Source organism: Leucoraja erinacea, chromosome 8, assembly GCF_028641065.1.
Source record: "Leucoraja erinacea ecotype New England chromosome 8, Leri_hhj_1, whole genome shotgun sequence".
Classification (NCBI taxonomy): Eukaryota; Metazoa; Chordata; class Chondrichthyes; order Rajiformes; family Rajidae; genus Leucoraja; species Leucoraja erinaceus.
Window position 1 is genome coordinate 22,665,954 of NC_073384.1, and position 13,130 is coordinate 22,679,083.

The 13,130-nt window shown below is 47.2% G+C and overlaps 1 protein-coding gene across 1 annotated transcript in view; it reads right to left on the bottom strand.

Annotated features, from left to right (window-relative positions):
- The window catches only part of arfgef3 (ARFGEF family member 3), an 85,937-nt gene that overhangs the window by 40,030 nt on the left and 32,777 nt on the right, over positions 1–13,130 (bottom strand). The window contains exons 12-18 of the mRNA XM_055639195.1: positions 11,776–12,668; positions 9,692–9,858; positions 8,062–8,227; positions 6,535–6,642; positions 5,126–5,341; positions 2,628–2,738; positions 656–806 (exon numbers count right to left, since the gene is read on the bottom strand). Coding sequence (XP_055495170.1) covers positions 656–806; positions 2,628–2,738; positions 5,126–5,341; positions 6,535–6,642; positions 8,062–8,227; positions 9,692–9,858; positions 11,776–12,668 — 1,812 coding nt within the window. The remainder of the gene's footprint in view (positions 1–655; positions 807–2,627; positions 2,739–5,125; positions 5,342–6,534; positions 6,643–8,061; positions 8,228–9,691; positions 9,859–11,775; positions 12,669–13,130) is intronic.

The following is a 13,130-nucleotide window of genomic DNA, read 5'->3' on the forward strand; positions in this document are numbered from 1 at the left end:
TGCAAAAGGATTTGGGTTGATTGGGAGAGTGGGCAGAGAAGTGGCGGATGGAATATAGTGTATTAAAGTGTGGAGTCATGCATTTTGGTGGTAGGAATAAAGGTGTAGATTATTCATAAATGGGGTGAGAATCCAAAAATCGGAGGTGCAAAGGGACTTGAGTGCTGGTGCAGGTTCCCACAAAGTTCATCTGCAAGTTGAATCGGTAGTAAAGAAAGCAACCAGATTTTATTTCATGCTAACACACTTCCTCTAATACTAAGAGCATTTACTTTATGCACCATCCTCTTGTGCAGCACCTTGTCAAATGCCTTTTGGAAATCTATATCTGCAGGTTCCCCTCTATCAACACTCCCTATCACATCCTCTAAGAATTTGAGCAAATTTGTCAAATATCGTTTACATGTTACATAAAAAACCTCATTGACTAAGTTGGACTTCACCCTTCCAATTGGTGTCGAGTTAACAGGGAAAGGGTCTGTGAAGGACAGAGGAATAGAAATCTCCAAAATATTCTGCTTCCCAAAATCTGTCTGCTGCCATCCCTTTCTCTTCATGCCTCAAGTCTTGGAGATAAGAAAAGCTCCCAGAGCATGCTGTCCCAGTAAGAGGGGTGTGGGATCACACTCTGTGTGTGATCGCGTCCCTGACCTACCTGAAGACGTGCTGCCAGCAGTCTGCGTTGTGGCTGCCCATCTCCAGCCCCACGCTGAGGATCGCATCCATGCACAGCACATGCGCTGTGTGTAGCTGAACACCCTGGGGACGCCCAATCTGCTCAAGCTTCTGCTCCACTCTTTGCTTCACTGCGGAGAGACATAACATCACTCAGGGAGGGGGGGTGGGGGGGGGGGGAGCCGAGAGGGAAGGGGGATCCGTCAGGGTGGGGGGTCGGAGGACTGCCATATGCGGAGGCAGGCAGTAGGTAGAGCTGTTCAGTGAACCTTTGAAACTTTGACAGGGCCAAAACATGGCGACACTTGTGTACTGCCTAGGCAAGGTCTGCTATATTTTGCTGGGATGTATGCAAAACAAACTATCTCACTGTACCTAGGTACATGACAATAAAGTGTCATTGAATCGATTCATTATTGAATCATTGGAATACATAATTCCCTCTTTTTTTTAAAATGTATTTATTTTGTTTTATTTTAAAAATTCCCTCTGGGAGTTATCAACAGCCCCTACTCATTGGACGCCCAGTAAGAATCCACATGAGTTCTCAGTACAGTGAGCAAGTGTGAGCTTATTCACTTTGATCTTTATAAGTACTTTCCAAATATAAAAAGTTTATATAATGGAAATCCCTCTAGATAGATCTTTAATAAATCTTGAGTAGTCTCGGTCTTTATTCCTTTAAGCATAGGAGGCTGTGAGGCGATGTTATAGTGTACAACATCATGAGGGGCATAGAAAGGGTGAATGCACACAGTCTTTTTACCAGTGTTGAGGAATCAAGAATAAGCAGTCATAGGTTTAAGCTCTGAGGGGAAAAAATAATAAGGCCGAGGCTCAATATTTTGGCACAGAGGGTGTTATGTATATGGTACAAACTGCCAGAAGAAATTGTTCAGGCAGGTACAGTAACAACATTTAAAATACACTTGGACAGGTCCATGGACAGGTAAGACTTAGAGGGGGTCAAACACAGGCATAAAATATCTAATCTATCGCATATTGGGAGGACTGGATGCAGGTGAGTAGTAATTATGCTGCTGTTACGCCACTCTTCAAGCTCATATCACATTGATGAATAGTGAACAGGGATCTAATAGACATTTTACAGGCATTGGACAGACTACATGCAGGAAAAATGGTCCCAATGTTGGGGGAGTCCAGAACCAGGGGTCACAGTTTAAGAATAAGACTGAGGACTGAGGTGAGGAAAAGCTTTTTCAGCCCGAGAGTTGTGAATCTGTGGAATTCTTTGCCACAGAAGGCAGTGGACGCCAATTTAATGTATGTATTCAAGAGAGAGTTAGATATACCTATTAGGGCTAATGGAATCAAGGGATATGGGGAGAAAGCAGGAACAGGGTACTGATCAGCCATTATCATATTGAATGGCAGTGCTGGCTCGAAGGGCCGAATAGCCTACTCCCGCACCTATTTTCTGTGTTTCTATGAGATGTCTGGACTCTCTCCTGCCAGCTTTAAGAGGGAGTACAATGCGTACTTACCGAAATGTTAGAGAGTTAAATTAGGTGGAAAGATTATAGAAACTAGTATAGAAATCTTTCAGATTTGGAATTTTACGGAGGGACACAATCAGCATTTATTGAGGGGAAGCAGCTGCACAGATGGGCTGGAACCATTTCCAATGGGTGGAGAGCCAGCAACTTGAGACAGTCTAGACGTCAAAGCCAAGCCTTTCACGAGTGCAGTTAGGAACACCTTGACATGCAGAGGATAGTAAAAGGTTCATGAGCAGAGGTTGATGGCAGGTCCCTTGTTAATTTGAAACATGAATTGAAGTATTTTTGTTAGCAAAGATGTTAAAAGATTTGGAAAAAAAGATGTAGGTCATGTCTGGCCAAACCTCAGTGAAAGGCAGAACAGGCTCGAGGGGCTATTCAGTCAACTCACTACGATCCCCAACATTACGACCACACAGAGGTTCTCAGTACCTTGAGCTATAGGGTCAGTGATCTCCGGAGTTTCCTTCTCCTCCTTCTCATCCTGAACGCACGATGCCGCTGACATCTGCGCGAGGGCGGAAGCACAATTGGCAGCAACGCCTGCAAAAGAAAGCTGGTTAGTAATATAACCAACTCGTGTAAAGTTAGTGACATAACGCAATAAGAAAGAGCCCCAGGGATAATTTATTTTGAGTCTACATGTGTGATCGAGGTTGCGAGTGTAGGACTGTGTATATACAGGGACGCTTGTCATCCTTCACGTTTATTGATGGTTCGTTATTAAATTTGCAGCCTGCCTTTCTTTCACTCTCGACCAGAAAACAGAAACACCAGGGGTGGATTTAGTCCTAGAAATGGGCGGGACCGTTGAATGTCTTGGGTTCCTTGAGCTAATCAGCCTATCATCCCTGATAAAGCACTGTATGTGTGGAAGGAGGTTTCTGCATGTTTCATTTGAATATCCCCTCCTGACTAGAATTGCTAGAGTGTGAACCTCATGTTGCCCAATTCTGGCACACCTTACATCCCCTTGTCCCAATGTGTTGACTGTGACAACCCAAGTATTATTCTGGCTGGATTATTTAGGTAGTCCACTACCTATGGGAACTCAGGTGTTGAACAGAGTAGCTTGATTATATATAGAATCATAGTCAAAATGGAAGCAGGCACTTCGGCCTACATTGTCCTTGCCGACTAAGTTGGTATTCTGGGCTAGTCCCATTTTCCTGCGTTTGGCCCACATCCCTCGAAGCCCTTCAGGTCCATATATCTGATAAAGAAACCACTGAGCCATCAGGTAGATCACATCAGGGAGTGCTTGTGAAATAACAGTAATCTCCTCAGTAATATTGGATGTGTGGTTATCTTCATCTGACCAGCGGTTACATGGAGGACACAAGGTCAGTAGTCGTATGAGATTTCTGATGGTGATTTTCCAAAGGCCTCCCTGGTCATGGTATTTGCAGCCAAACCCATCATCTAACTAAGGTTACCAATTGTGGGCAGTGGCCATGGGGGGTGGTCATCTCCTGACCTCAGACCACCCAGTACCCACCCTCCAACAGCTGACCAGCAAATGTGTGAAGCATGTCAGCAGTCACACAACAATGATGTTAACACTACCCCCAATCCTCTACCTTGGAGATATCATTCTATCTAGTACATTATGCATTGGCTGCTGACAGAGGTTTGTATCAGGTCTGATGGAGATAAGTAGGGAAACATTCTATGTGATTTCCATCATGTGCTCCTCGTGTAACCAAAAAGGAGGTTAATTCCGAACAATCCTGGCTCTGGCGTGGGTCACCAGGAAAAGGGCTTTTGGCTGCCGTCAGGTCCCCTCTTCCTGTGAGGTTGACCAAGGGCATCACAAAGACCATCCTGGCTGGCTTCCAAACTTGAAACTCACTGCAGAACTGTGTAGCTTGACTCCACACAGAATGACCCACTGATCCATCTGAAGAGCTTCTCAAAGTCACCGACCCTCAGAAATAATGGGTTGTGTGAATCATCTCAATCCACCAAACTGTTACATGGTGAATACAATGAAACACGCTGTTGGTCCTTCAAGTTATCCCCGTCTGTAGTTTAGTTTAGTTTAGAGATATAATGCAGAAACTGGCCCTTCGGCCCACCAAGTCTGCGCCGAACAGCGATCCCCGCACAAAGGGAAGAGATTTCAACTTTATTTCACCTTCCATCACAGTGAGGAATGTGGAGGAGTCACTGTGGTGGATTTTCATGTTAAAATGTGTTTTGGGTGATCTGTTGCTTTTTATTTGTATGACTGACTTGGCAAATTAAATTCCTCGTATATTGCAAAACATACTTGGCAAATAAAGTACGATTCTGACACTATCCCACACACACTAGGGACAATTTACAATTTCTTTAGTCAGAGGGTGGTGAATCTGTGGAATTCTTTGCCACAGAAGGCTGTGGAAGCCAAGTCAGTGGATATTTTTTAAGGCAGATAGATAGATTCTTGATTAGTACATGAGAAGGCAGGAGAATGGGGTTAGGAGGGAGAGAAAGATCAGCCATGATTGAATGGCATAGACTTGATGGGCCAAATGGTCTAATTCTACTGTTCCTTATGATTGTCAGAGAGACCTGGGTTTCCTTGTGCACACATCTCAATCTATGAACATGTATGGAAAACATTTTGCCCAGAGTAGGGGAATCAAAGACCAGAGGACATATGTTTAAGGTGAAGGTAAGGAAAAGATTTAATCGGAATCTGAGGGGGTCACGTTTTCACACAAGGTGGTGGGTGTATGGAACGTACAAAGACGTACAAATTTGTAGGTTAATTGGCTGGTAAAATTGAAAATTTTCCCTAGTGTGTGGGATAATGCTGAGGTATGGGGTGATGGCGGTTCGGCAAGGACTCGGTGGGCCAAAGGGCCTGTATACAGGCTGTATCTCTTAAAAAAAACACAGCACCTGAGGGCAGAGGTAGGAATTGTGGCGCGGAGTCTGCCTACCCAGGGCACAGCTTAGACGAGCTGCTTTCCGCAGACCATCTAGACTCATGCAAATGGCGTCTCGCTCCTTCTGGTTCTGCTCTTTGATTCCTTCCGTGCTCAAGAAGAAGGCCAGCCCCTTGGAGCTCCCGGCTACCCGGCCCGTCAGCGGCGTGGAGAGAGTGTCAATCAGGTTCTTCCAGCACCCGATCAGGATGAAGCGGGCAAAACACGCACCTGGTGGAAGGAAAGAAAAGATGCAAGTCAATTGTGTCAGACCATTCGGGTTACAGCTCACCATAGTCTGAGGAACCTCGTAACAGTGACAGCAACTGTGTAATTCTACTCAGTCAAAATTTTATTGCACCTTCATGGGTCAGACAGCATCTGTGGAGGCAGAGTCATGGTCAACGTTTTGGGACCTGATGCAGCATCTGTTTGCTTCCACAGATGCTGCCTGACCCACTGAGATCTCCCAGCTGTTTGTTTATCTTTCATTCCAGGTACCTGGAGCATCTGCAGTCTCTTGTGTTTCCCTTGTACCTTTGAAATCTTCCATCTCTCTCCTTCCCTAAACCTTTACCTTCCCTGTTTTTTGCTCATTCATGAGACATGGCAATCGTAGGCGAGGCCAGCATTTATTGTCCACTTCTAAATCCCCACGGCTTTGTGGGGTCAGAGGTACCCTTTTGGCCTAGTGTCTGAAAGACAACAGTGAGCCAGAATAGGATGAAACACCTATAATCTTGGTCACTGTTCCCTTTCATTCCAACAATTAATGAATTGAAGACAAACTAAGAGGGCTATTGAAGGAACTCAGCGGGTCAGGCAGCATCTGCTGAGTGAAATGCACAGCAGAGGTTTTGGGTCAAGATCCTTCATCTCCCTGTTCATTTCTCTCCCCAGATGCTGCCTGACTCACTGAGCCAGTAGCCTCTACTTAAATGCAATGATGGGAATTGAACTCATGTCCCTGGGCTATTATTCCCTGCCAAGAGATTGGTAACATAATCACAAACCCAAAGGCAAAATGCAGCAGGTCTTGGAAATTTGAAAAATAACCAAACATCCTAAGGCTTTGTCTGCTGCGGAAGAAACTGAGTTAATGTTTCAGGTTGACAATATTTTACCACACAAGGCATGAAAGAGCAGCAAGGTGGAGCAGCGGGTCGAGCTGCTGCCTCACAGCTCCAGCGACTCAGGTTTAACCCTGACCTCCGGTGCTGTTAGGCTGTTGCTCATTGACTATAGCTCAGCATTCAATGCCATCAACCCCTTGAAATGTATCATCAAACTCAGACAAACCTGCAATCAGTTGTAATTCACACCAGGGAGCTCCCTGGCATGAAAGCAAACCTGGCAACACACTTGGCTGACAAGCCTTGAAGAAGTTAGTAGGCTCACAACAACTATTCATAAATAGGCCTTACCTGCAGTTACTGAATCAGGAGTGTGCTTTTCCTGGGCCAGAGGAGATTGTCCTGAAGCACTACGAACCATCTGTCCACCAACTGCGCTACTTCCCAATCCATCCATATCTGTGAAAGAAACACAAACAATGTACAGAATTTCTATAGCAATTTTCATCTGGAATATACACCCATAGCAATGAGTTAGACACTGTGCAGGATTTACTGTGGATCTCAGAGTACACAGTTGATTTTATACCCAAAGATTGTTACTCAGAAGACAAAGTGTATTTAACCAGTACAGTCAAACAAACAGTCTACAGAGTCCACTTAAAAAAGAGTCACCATGAAATACTGCAATCTGAAAATTTACAGCAGCATCTCATGATGAAGGCAGTGTAGTGGCTCTAAGATACCATGAGTGGAAGGTGGTTGCATAGCCCACATTATGCACATGTTCAATCTCTGTCATTCCCAGCCGGATGGGTTGTAGGTAGGATTGAGAGGGGAATCACTCATTCTAAGCCAGAGATACTGGTGTGATTCTGTCCAGCTCATTTGACATGAACAAGCAGTCTCTCCCCCAAATTCCTCATCACCCTAAGGTGAACCTTTAAAGATTGAGTAGCCAGATATTGAACAGGAAAGGCTGAAATTAGCAGGGTGATCAAGGGTTTGGGCAAAGCGATTGTTAAATGTAAGCTAGGTGGGAAGGATGAAGAAAATGAGGGAGCTCCAAGAGATCAAGGTTGTAGAAAGGAGACATAACAGTGGTGGCTAAGATTTTGGGGAGATGGTGAACAAGAGACTGACCTCATACCTTGTCGTTATTGTTGTAGGGTAACATCATGTGCCCTGCTGGCTATGACATAGTTATAGAGTTATACGTCATGAAAATATGCCCTTCGGCCCAACTCATCCATGCCGACCAAGATACCTAACCCAGCTAGTCCCGCTTGTCTGAGCTATATCCCTCCAAACCTTGCTATCCTTGTATAGAAAGGAGCTGCAGATGCTGGTTTACACGGACAATAGGCACAAAATGGAGTAAATAGGCGATGCTGGTTTTTGTAATTTTCCGTGCTGTGTCCACAATTCTCCGCAATTTCTTGCGGTCTTGGATGGAGCTGTTCTTAACCATGCTGTGATGCATCCAGATGCAATACTTTCTAGTAGATTAATAAATTAACTGGTTAATGAAAATAAATCTTACTATAGGTGGGTGGCAGAATTGGGAGCAAGTTGACGGGTATGTGAGATTACAGGGTTTACAGAATCTGTGTCATTTTGACAGACACATAAGCAGGCAGGGAATGGAGCGATATATAGAACATACAGGCAGATGTGCAGTTTAAATTGGCATCAAGGTCAACACATGCTTTTCGGGCTAAAAGGCATATTTCTGTGCAGGCTCTTCCATGGCCACAGACTAAACAAGCCCACATCATAGTTTCCATAAATGAGAAAATAAGTGTAAATTTGAAAAAAAAAACTGGGTCTTTGACCTTCCCGCCTCAAGTTCCCAACAATCGGCAAGTGGGAACTCACCTGTTAACATGACAATGAAAGGCAGGGAATGCTCCTGTGCTGTTCCCCAATATCCAGCCTCTCCCAGCAGGTTCCTGTCCAACACCTGATGGTACAGTTCTTCAATCCACACCTGTGACAACACCATCAGCACCCGACTGCTTTGCACCTGCCTCACAAACTCTTTCTGCAGAGACACAACCAGACAGACACTTCAAGATTATGGTTAAACATTCAGGAATAACCACCTGATCTGGGTCTATGTGGCTCCACATGGGATTAGCAGGCTCTTCCATGGCCACAGACTAAACAAGCCCACATCATCATACGCACACACCCGTGGTGAGTAATGCCCCTGTCCCACTTAGGAAATCTGAACGGAAACCTCTGGAGACTTTGCGCCCCACCCAAGGTTTCCATGCGGTTCCCGGAGGTTGCAGGTGGTTGCAGGTAGGGGAAGCAGGTAGGGAGACTGACAAAAAACTCCGGGAACCACACGGAAACCTTGGGTGGGGCGCAAAGTCTCCAGAGATTTCTGTTCAGGTTTCCTAAGTGGGACAGGGGCATTAGGGTGAAGAGTATTGTTGTCTGATGTAGGAGTGAGAGATAAATTTCCTAGACTCTGCTTTGAGAAGTGTAATGGACTGATGGCCATCAGAAGCCTCACCTGGCTTCTGTTCAAATCCCATCAGGGGCCAGTAGGACATTTAAATTCAACTAACAATCAAGATTATTTTCTAGAGGAAATCAATCATAGAGTACTCCAAAAATAAAATACATCTGGCTATATGCAACTCCTGCCCCACTGCAATATGGTTGACCTTTAACTGCCTGAGAAATGGTTCACTCTCTAAGTGATTAGTCCATTTTTGAGTTTTGGTCATGTTTAGTTTAGGTATACGGTGTGGAAGCAGGCCCTTCGGCCCACTGAGTCCGCGCCGACCAACGATCACCCATATACTAGTTCCATTCTACCCATGAGGGACAATTTACAGAAGCCAATTAAACTACAAACCTGCATGGTTTGGAATGTGGGAGGAAACCAGAGCAAGCCCATGCAGTCACGGGGAAAACGTACAAACTCCGCAAAGGCAGCACTTGTACAGAGGATTGAACCAAGGTCTCTGGCGCTGTAAGGCAGCAACTCTACCACTGTGCCACTGTGTGTCATGGGAATAATTGGGAGTGTGGATCCCCGGATGGTTCTGCACTCCTTCAAGGAAGGAAGAACTTGCGTTGGAGGTGCTGTCAGAGATGACAGCAAGATTGATTCCCGAAGATGAAGATATTGTCGTTTGCCTTGGGTGAGTCACTTTATTCAGGCCTCAGAATAAGGAGGAGGCTACTTACAGTTGAGAAGAAATGTATTCATGAGAGAGGTTTGGAATTCACTATTCCAGTGGCTCAATCATTGAAACATCCAGAGCAGCGACTAATAGATTCCCTTGCGTTAAGGCAATCGAGATATATGGAGATAATGCAGAGGGAAGGCCCTGATAGAAGATCAGCCATGATCTTTGTTGAATATCAAGGCAGGTTTTAGGGATTGAGTAGCCTACATCCTCTCCTGCTTATGCCCGCGTGTGGGATCTACCATTAGTGGACCAGGGAAGCGAGCACTAGCGACATCTCCAGCGTCAGGCCTCCTTACCAGCGAGACGGGGACGGGTGCCGGCTTCCTCCGGTAGTAGTCGCAGGCGTTCAGCTTCAGGCTCAGTGACAGGGCGTGGAAGGCCACCAGGTACAGGCCGTCTGCATTCATCAGTGTCTGGCAGCTGCTGACCTCTCCGTTGTCCAGACCCGGGGAGCACAGCAGTTCTGAAAGACATGACACACACAAGGGGCTCACCACAGGAGTCAGCAACCATGGGCAGGCGAGCAACCAACCTCCCGAGACACAATTCTCTCTCATCTGATCTGTTGGTGGAGCCAGTCATTGGAAACTAGAAGGAATTTGCATTTCTCCACCTCCTGTACTGACATCATGGAAGGATCCCAGAGCCATACAGTATAGATATATGCCACTGAGTTAATGTTGACTGTCAGAAACCCATTTACACTAACCTTATTATTTTTATTCTTCCCCATATTCCCATCAATTCTCCCCAGTTTCGACCAGTTACCCACACTCCAGGGACAAGTTTACATAGAGTCATACAGCACAGGAGAAGACCCTTCGACCCAACTTGTGAATGCTGTCCAATATGCCCCATCGAACCTATTCCTCTTTGCCTGCATTTAGTCTACCTATATCCATCTCAATCTTTCCAACCTAGCGGTCAAGAATTTTTAGCGACACAAACGCACGTTTCTAGGGCATGAGAGGAAACCGGTGAACCAGGGAAGAGAACCTATCACTTGGGCACAGGCAGCACTGTGGCCAGGATTGAATTGGGGACACTGGGCCTTTGAGGCAGCAACTCTCCAGTAGTGGGAGAATATAGGACCAGAGGGCACAGCCTTAGAATTAAAGGACGTACCTTTATAATTTATGGTAATTTCTTTAGCAAGAGGCTGGTGAATCTGTAGAATTCATTACCACAAGACGGCTGTGGAGGCCAAGTCAATGGACATTTTAAAGCGGAGAATGATAGGTTCTAGATTAGTCGGGGTGCCAAAGTTTATGGGGAGAAGGCAGGAAAATGAGATTGAGAGAGAAAAATAGATCAGCTATGAACAAATGGAGGAGCAGACTCAATGAGCTGAATGGCCAAATTCTGCTCCTATATCTGATCTTATGATCATGATACAGCTGTACAAGTTATTAGTGAGACCACACTTGGAGTTCCATGTGCAATTCTGATCACTCAGCTAGAGGAAGGATATCATTAAATTTGAAAGGAGAGTCACCAGGACATTACCATGACTTACAGATGAGTTGTAGGGAGGGGTTGGATAGGCTGGGACTTTTTTCTTTGGAGGGTAGGAAGCTGAAAGTGACTTTATTGAGGTGTACAAGATAACGAGGGGCATTAATAAAGTGAATGCTCACAGTCTTTCCCCCCCCAAGAGTAGAGAATTCTAAAACTAGAGAGCAGAGGCTTAAGGTGAGAGGGAGGTATTTAAGATGAATCACTGGGAAAACTTTGTAGTCTGTATCTGGAATGAGCTGCCAGAGGAAGCTAAAGAATCAGATACAACTACAACTTTCAAAAGCCATTTGGACGTATAAGTGGATAGGAATGGTTGAGAATAATATGGCCATATGCAGGCAAATGGCCAAGACTGCCAACTTGGTTGGCATGGACAAGGTGGGATATACCACTGTTTCCATGTGGTATAGCTCTATGACTCAAATGTAATAGCTCTCATCATCTTCCCAGGTAGTCAACTGACATACTTGGTAAGATCTTCATAGCAATCCATATCATAGAACAAAGAAGGGCCATTTCGTTTTTTAAGATCAGGCAGATACAATTAGGACTTTTAAAAGACATTTGGACAGATATTTGGATAGGAATTAATAAGAGAGGCATGGGCCAAATGCATACAAATTAAACTATCGAAGTTTGTCAACATGGTTGGACCGAAGAGCTTGTTTCTGTGCTGGGTGAGACAATGCCATCTGAATGGAGGCTGTCTGAATGAAGTGTTTATCAGGCAGTGCCATCTATCCTACAATTGCAACAGTGACCACACAGTTGCTAGGGGATGTTAGAAAAAGTGGCATTAAACCCCCAGAAGATTGTGTGTTAGGGTTAGGGTGGGGTTGTTGGGTTAGGGTGAGAGTTGTACCTGACTGCAGCCCTGAACAGAAGACGGAGGCGAAGCTCTGCAGTGAAGAGTCAACTTCATCCATGCGAGGGAAGGAGAGGAGGCGAGGGAGAATGGTGACAATCGACTGCACGAAGATTCGGGCACTGTGCTGATCAGCCTCCTGGTTCCTGAGCACCTTGAGGGTTAGGGTGGCTCCGTGCATTGAGCGGTGGCCGGGGAAGTCCCGGTGTCCCTGCTCCTCGTCTGCCAGCGAGCAGTTGTCGGAGCCGATCTCGGAGACGTCCGACCTGCCCGAGTCCTTCTCGGCCGCCATTGAGTACTGGTCGCATGAGTCGAACTCGGTTCTGGAGGCATCCTGCTCGTCCACGCTGAAGTTGCTCTCGCTGTAGCGGGAGCCCGGCAGGCGGCCGGTCCTGGGATCGACCGACAGGAAGTTGGCAAAGTCCACATAGGGGTGGGTGCCATTGTTGTGGTGGACCGGGTCGGGGTTGTCTCCTTCCTCGGCCCCCAGCGGCTCCATCCTGCACGGGGCCTGGGCAGCGTCCGTCCCGCCCGGGTACTCAGGGCAGTCCGTCTCCTCCGGTGTGGTGCGGCCCGTCTCCGCGGTGACGCTGATGCTGACGTCTGGGCTTTTACCCGCTCCGGTCTCCCACTGGGCCTGCTCGGTGGACAGCACCCGCCGCTGCCAACGGAAGTCGGCCTCGCTGATCTCCATCGACTCACGGGCCGACTCGGCGCCGCCCCTCAGCTCCTCCGCGTGCTTCAGCAAATGCCGCACCTGGTCCTCGGACAGGCCCTCGCCGCGGCTCAGCTGCTCCAGGCCGGCCAGCAGAGCACAGACGCAGGACACGGCTGAGTGGCAGGCCTCAATACCCCCCTTCACACAGGCCTCCGTCATACCATCCATGATACTGTGGGCAGGGACACACAGGGGGTGAGAGCCGGCAAACAAACAACCCACCTCCTCATCCACATCAACCAAACAAACCCTCCCACCAACCCCACCTCTCCCCACCCATCTCATCCCCCGCACCCACCTCACCCATCGCACACCAACTCCCACCCACCCACCCCCCCCCCCCAACCCCCCTCTCCCCCCCCCCCTACCTCCCTCCCCCCACCCACCTCACCCCTCCCCCCCCCCCCCCCCCCCGCCCCACCATCCCCCGCACCCCCCTCACCCCTCCCCCCATGCACCTCGCCCACCTCACCCCAACTCCCCATCAGACACTTCACCATCCCACCCCACCCCAGTTCCAGTGCGCTGATAAAGAAACCCATGTATTCAGGGGCAACATGAGTAAACACAGTCAAGTAACGGGGAAGTATGCAGCTAGCGACAAGGCCCTTCATCTGCATTGACGTACAGAGGG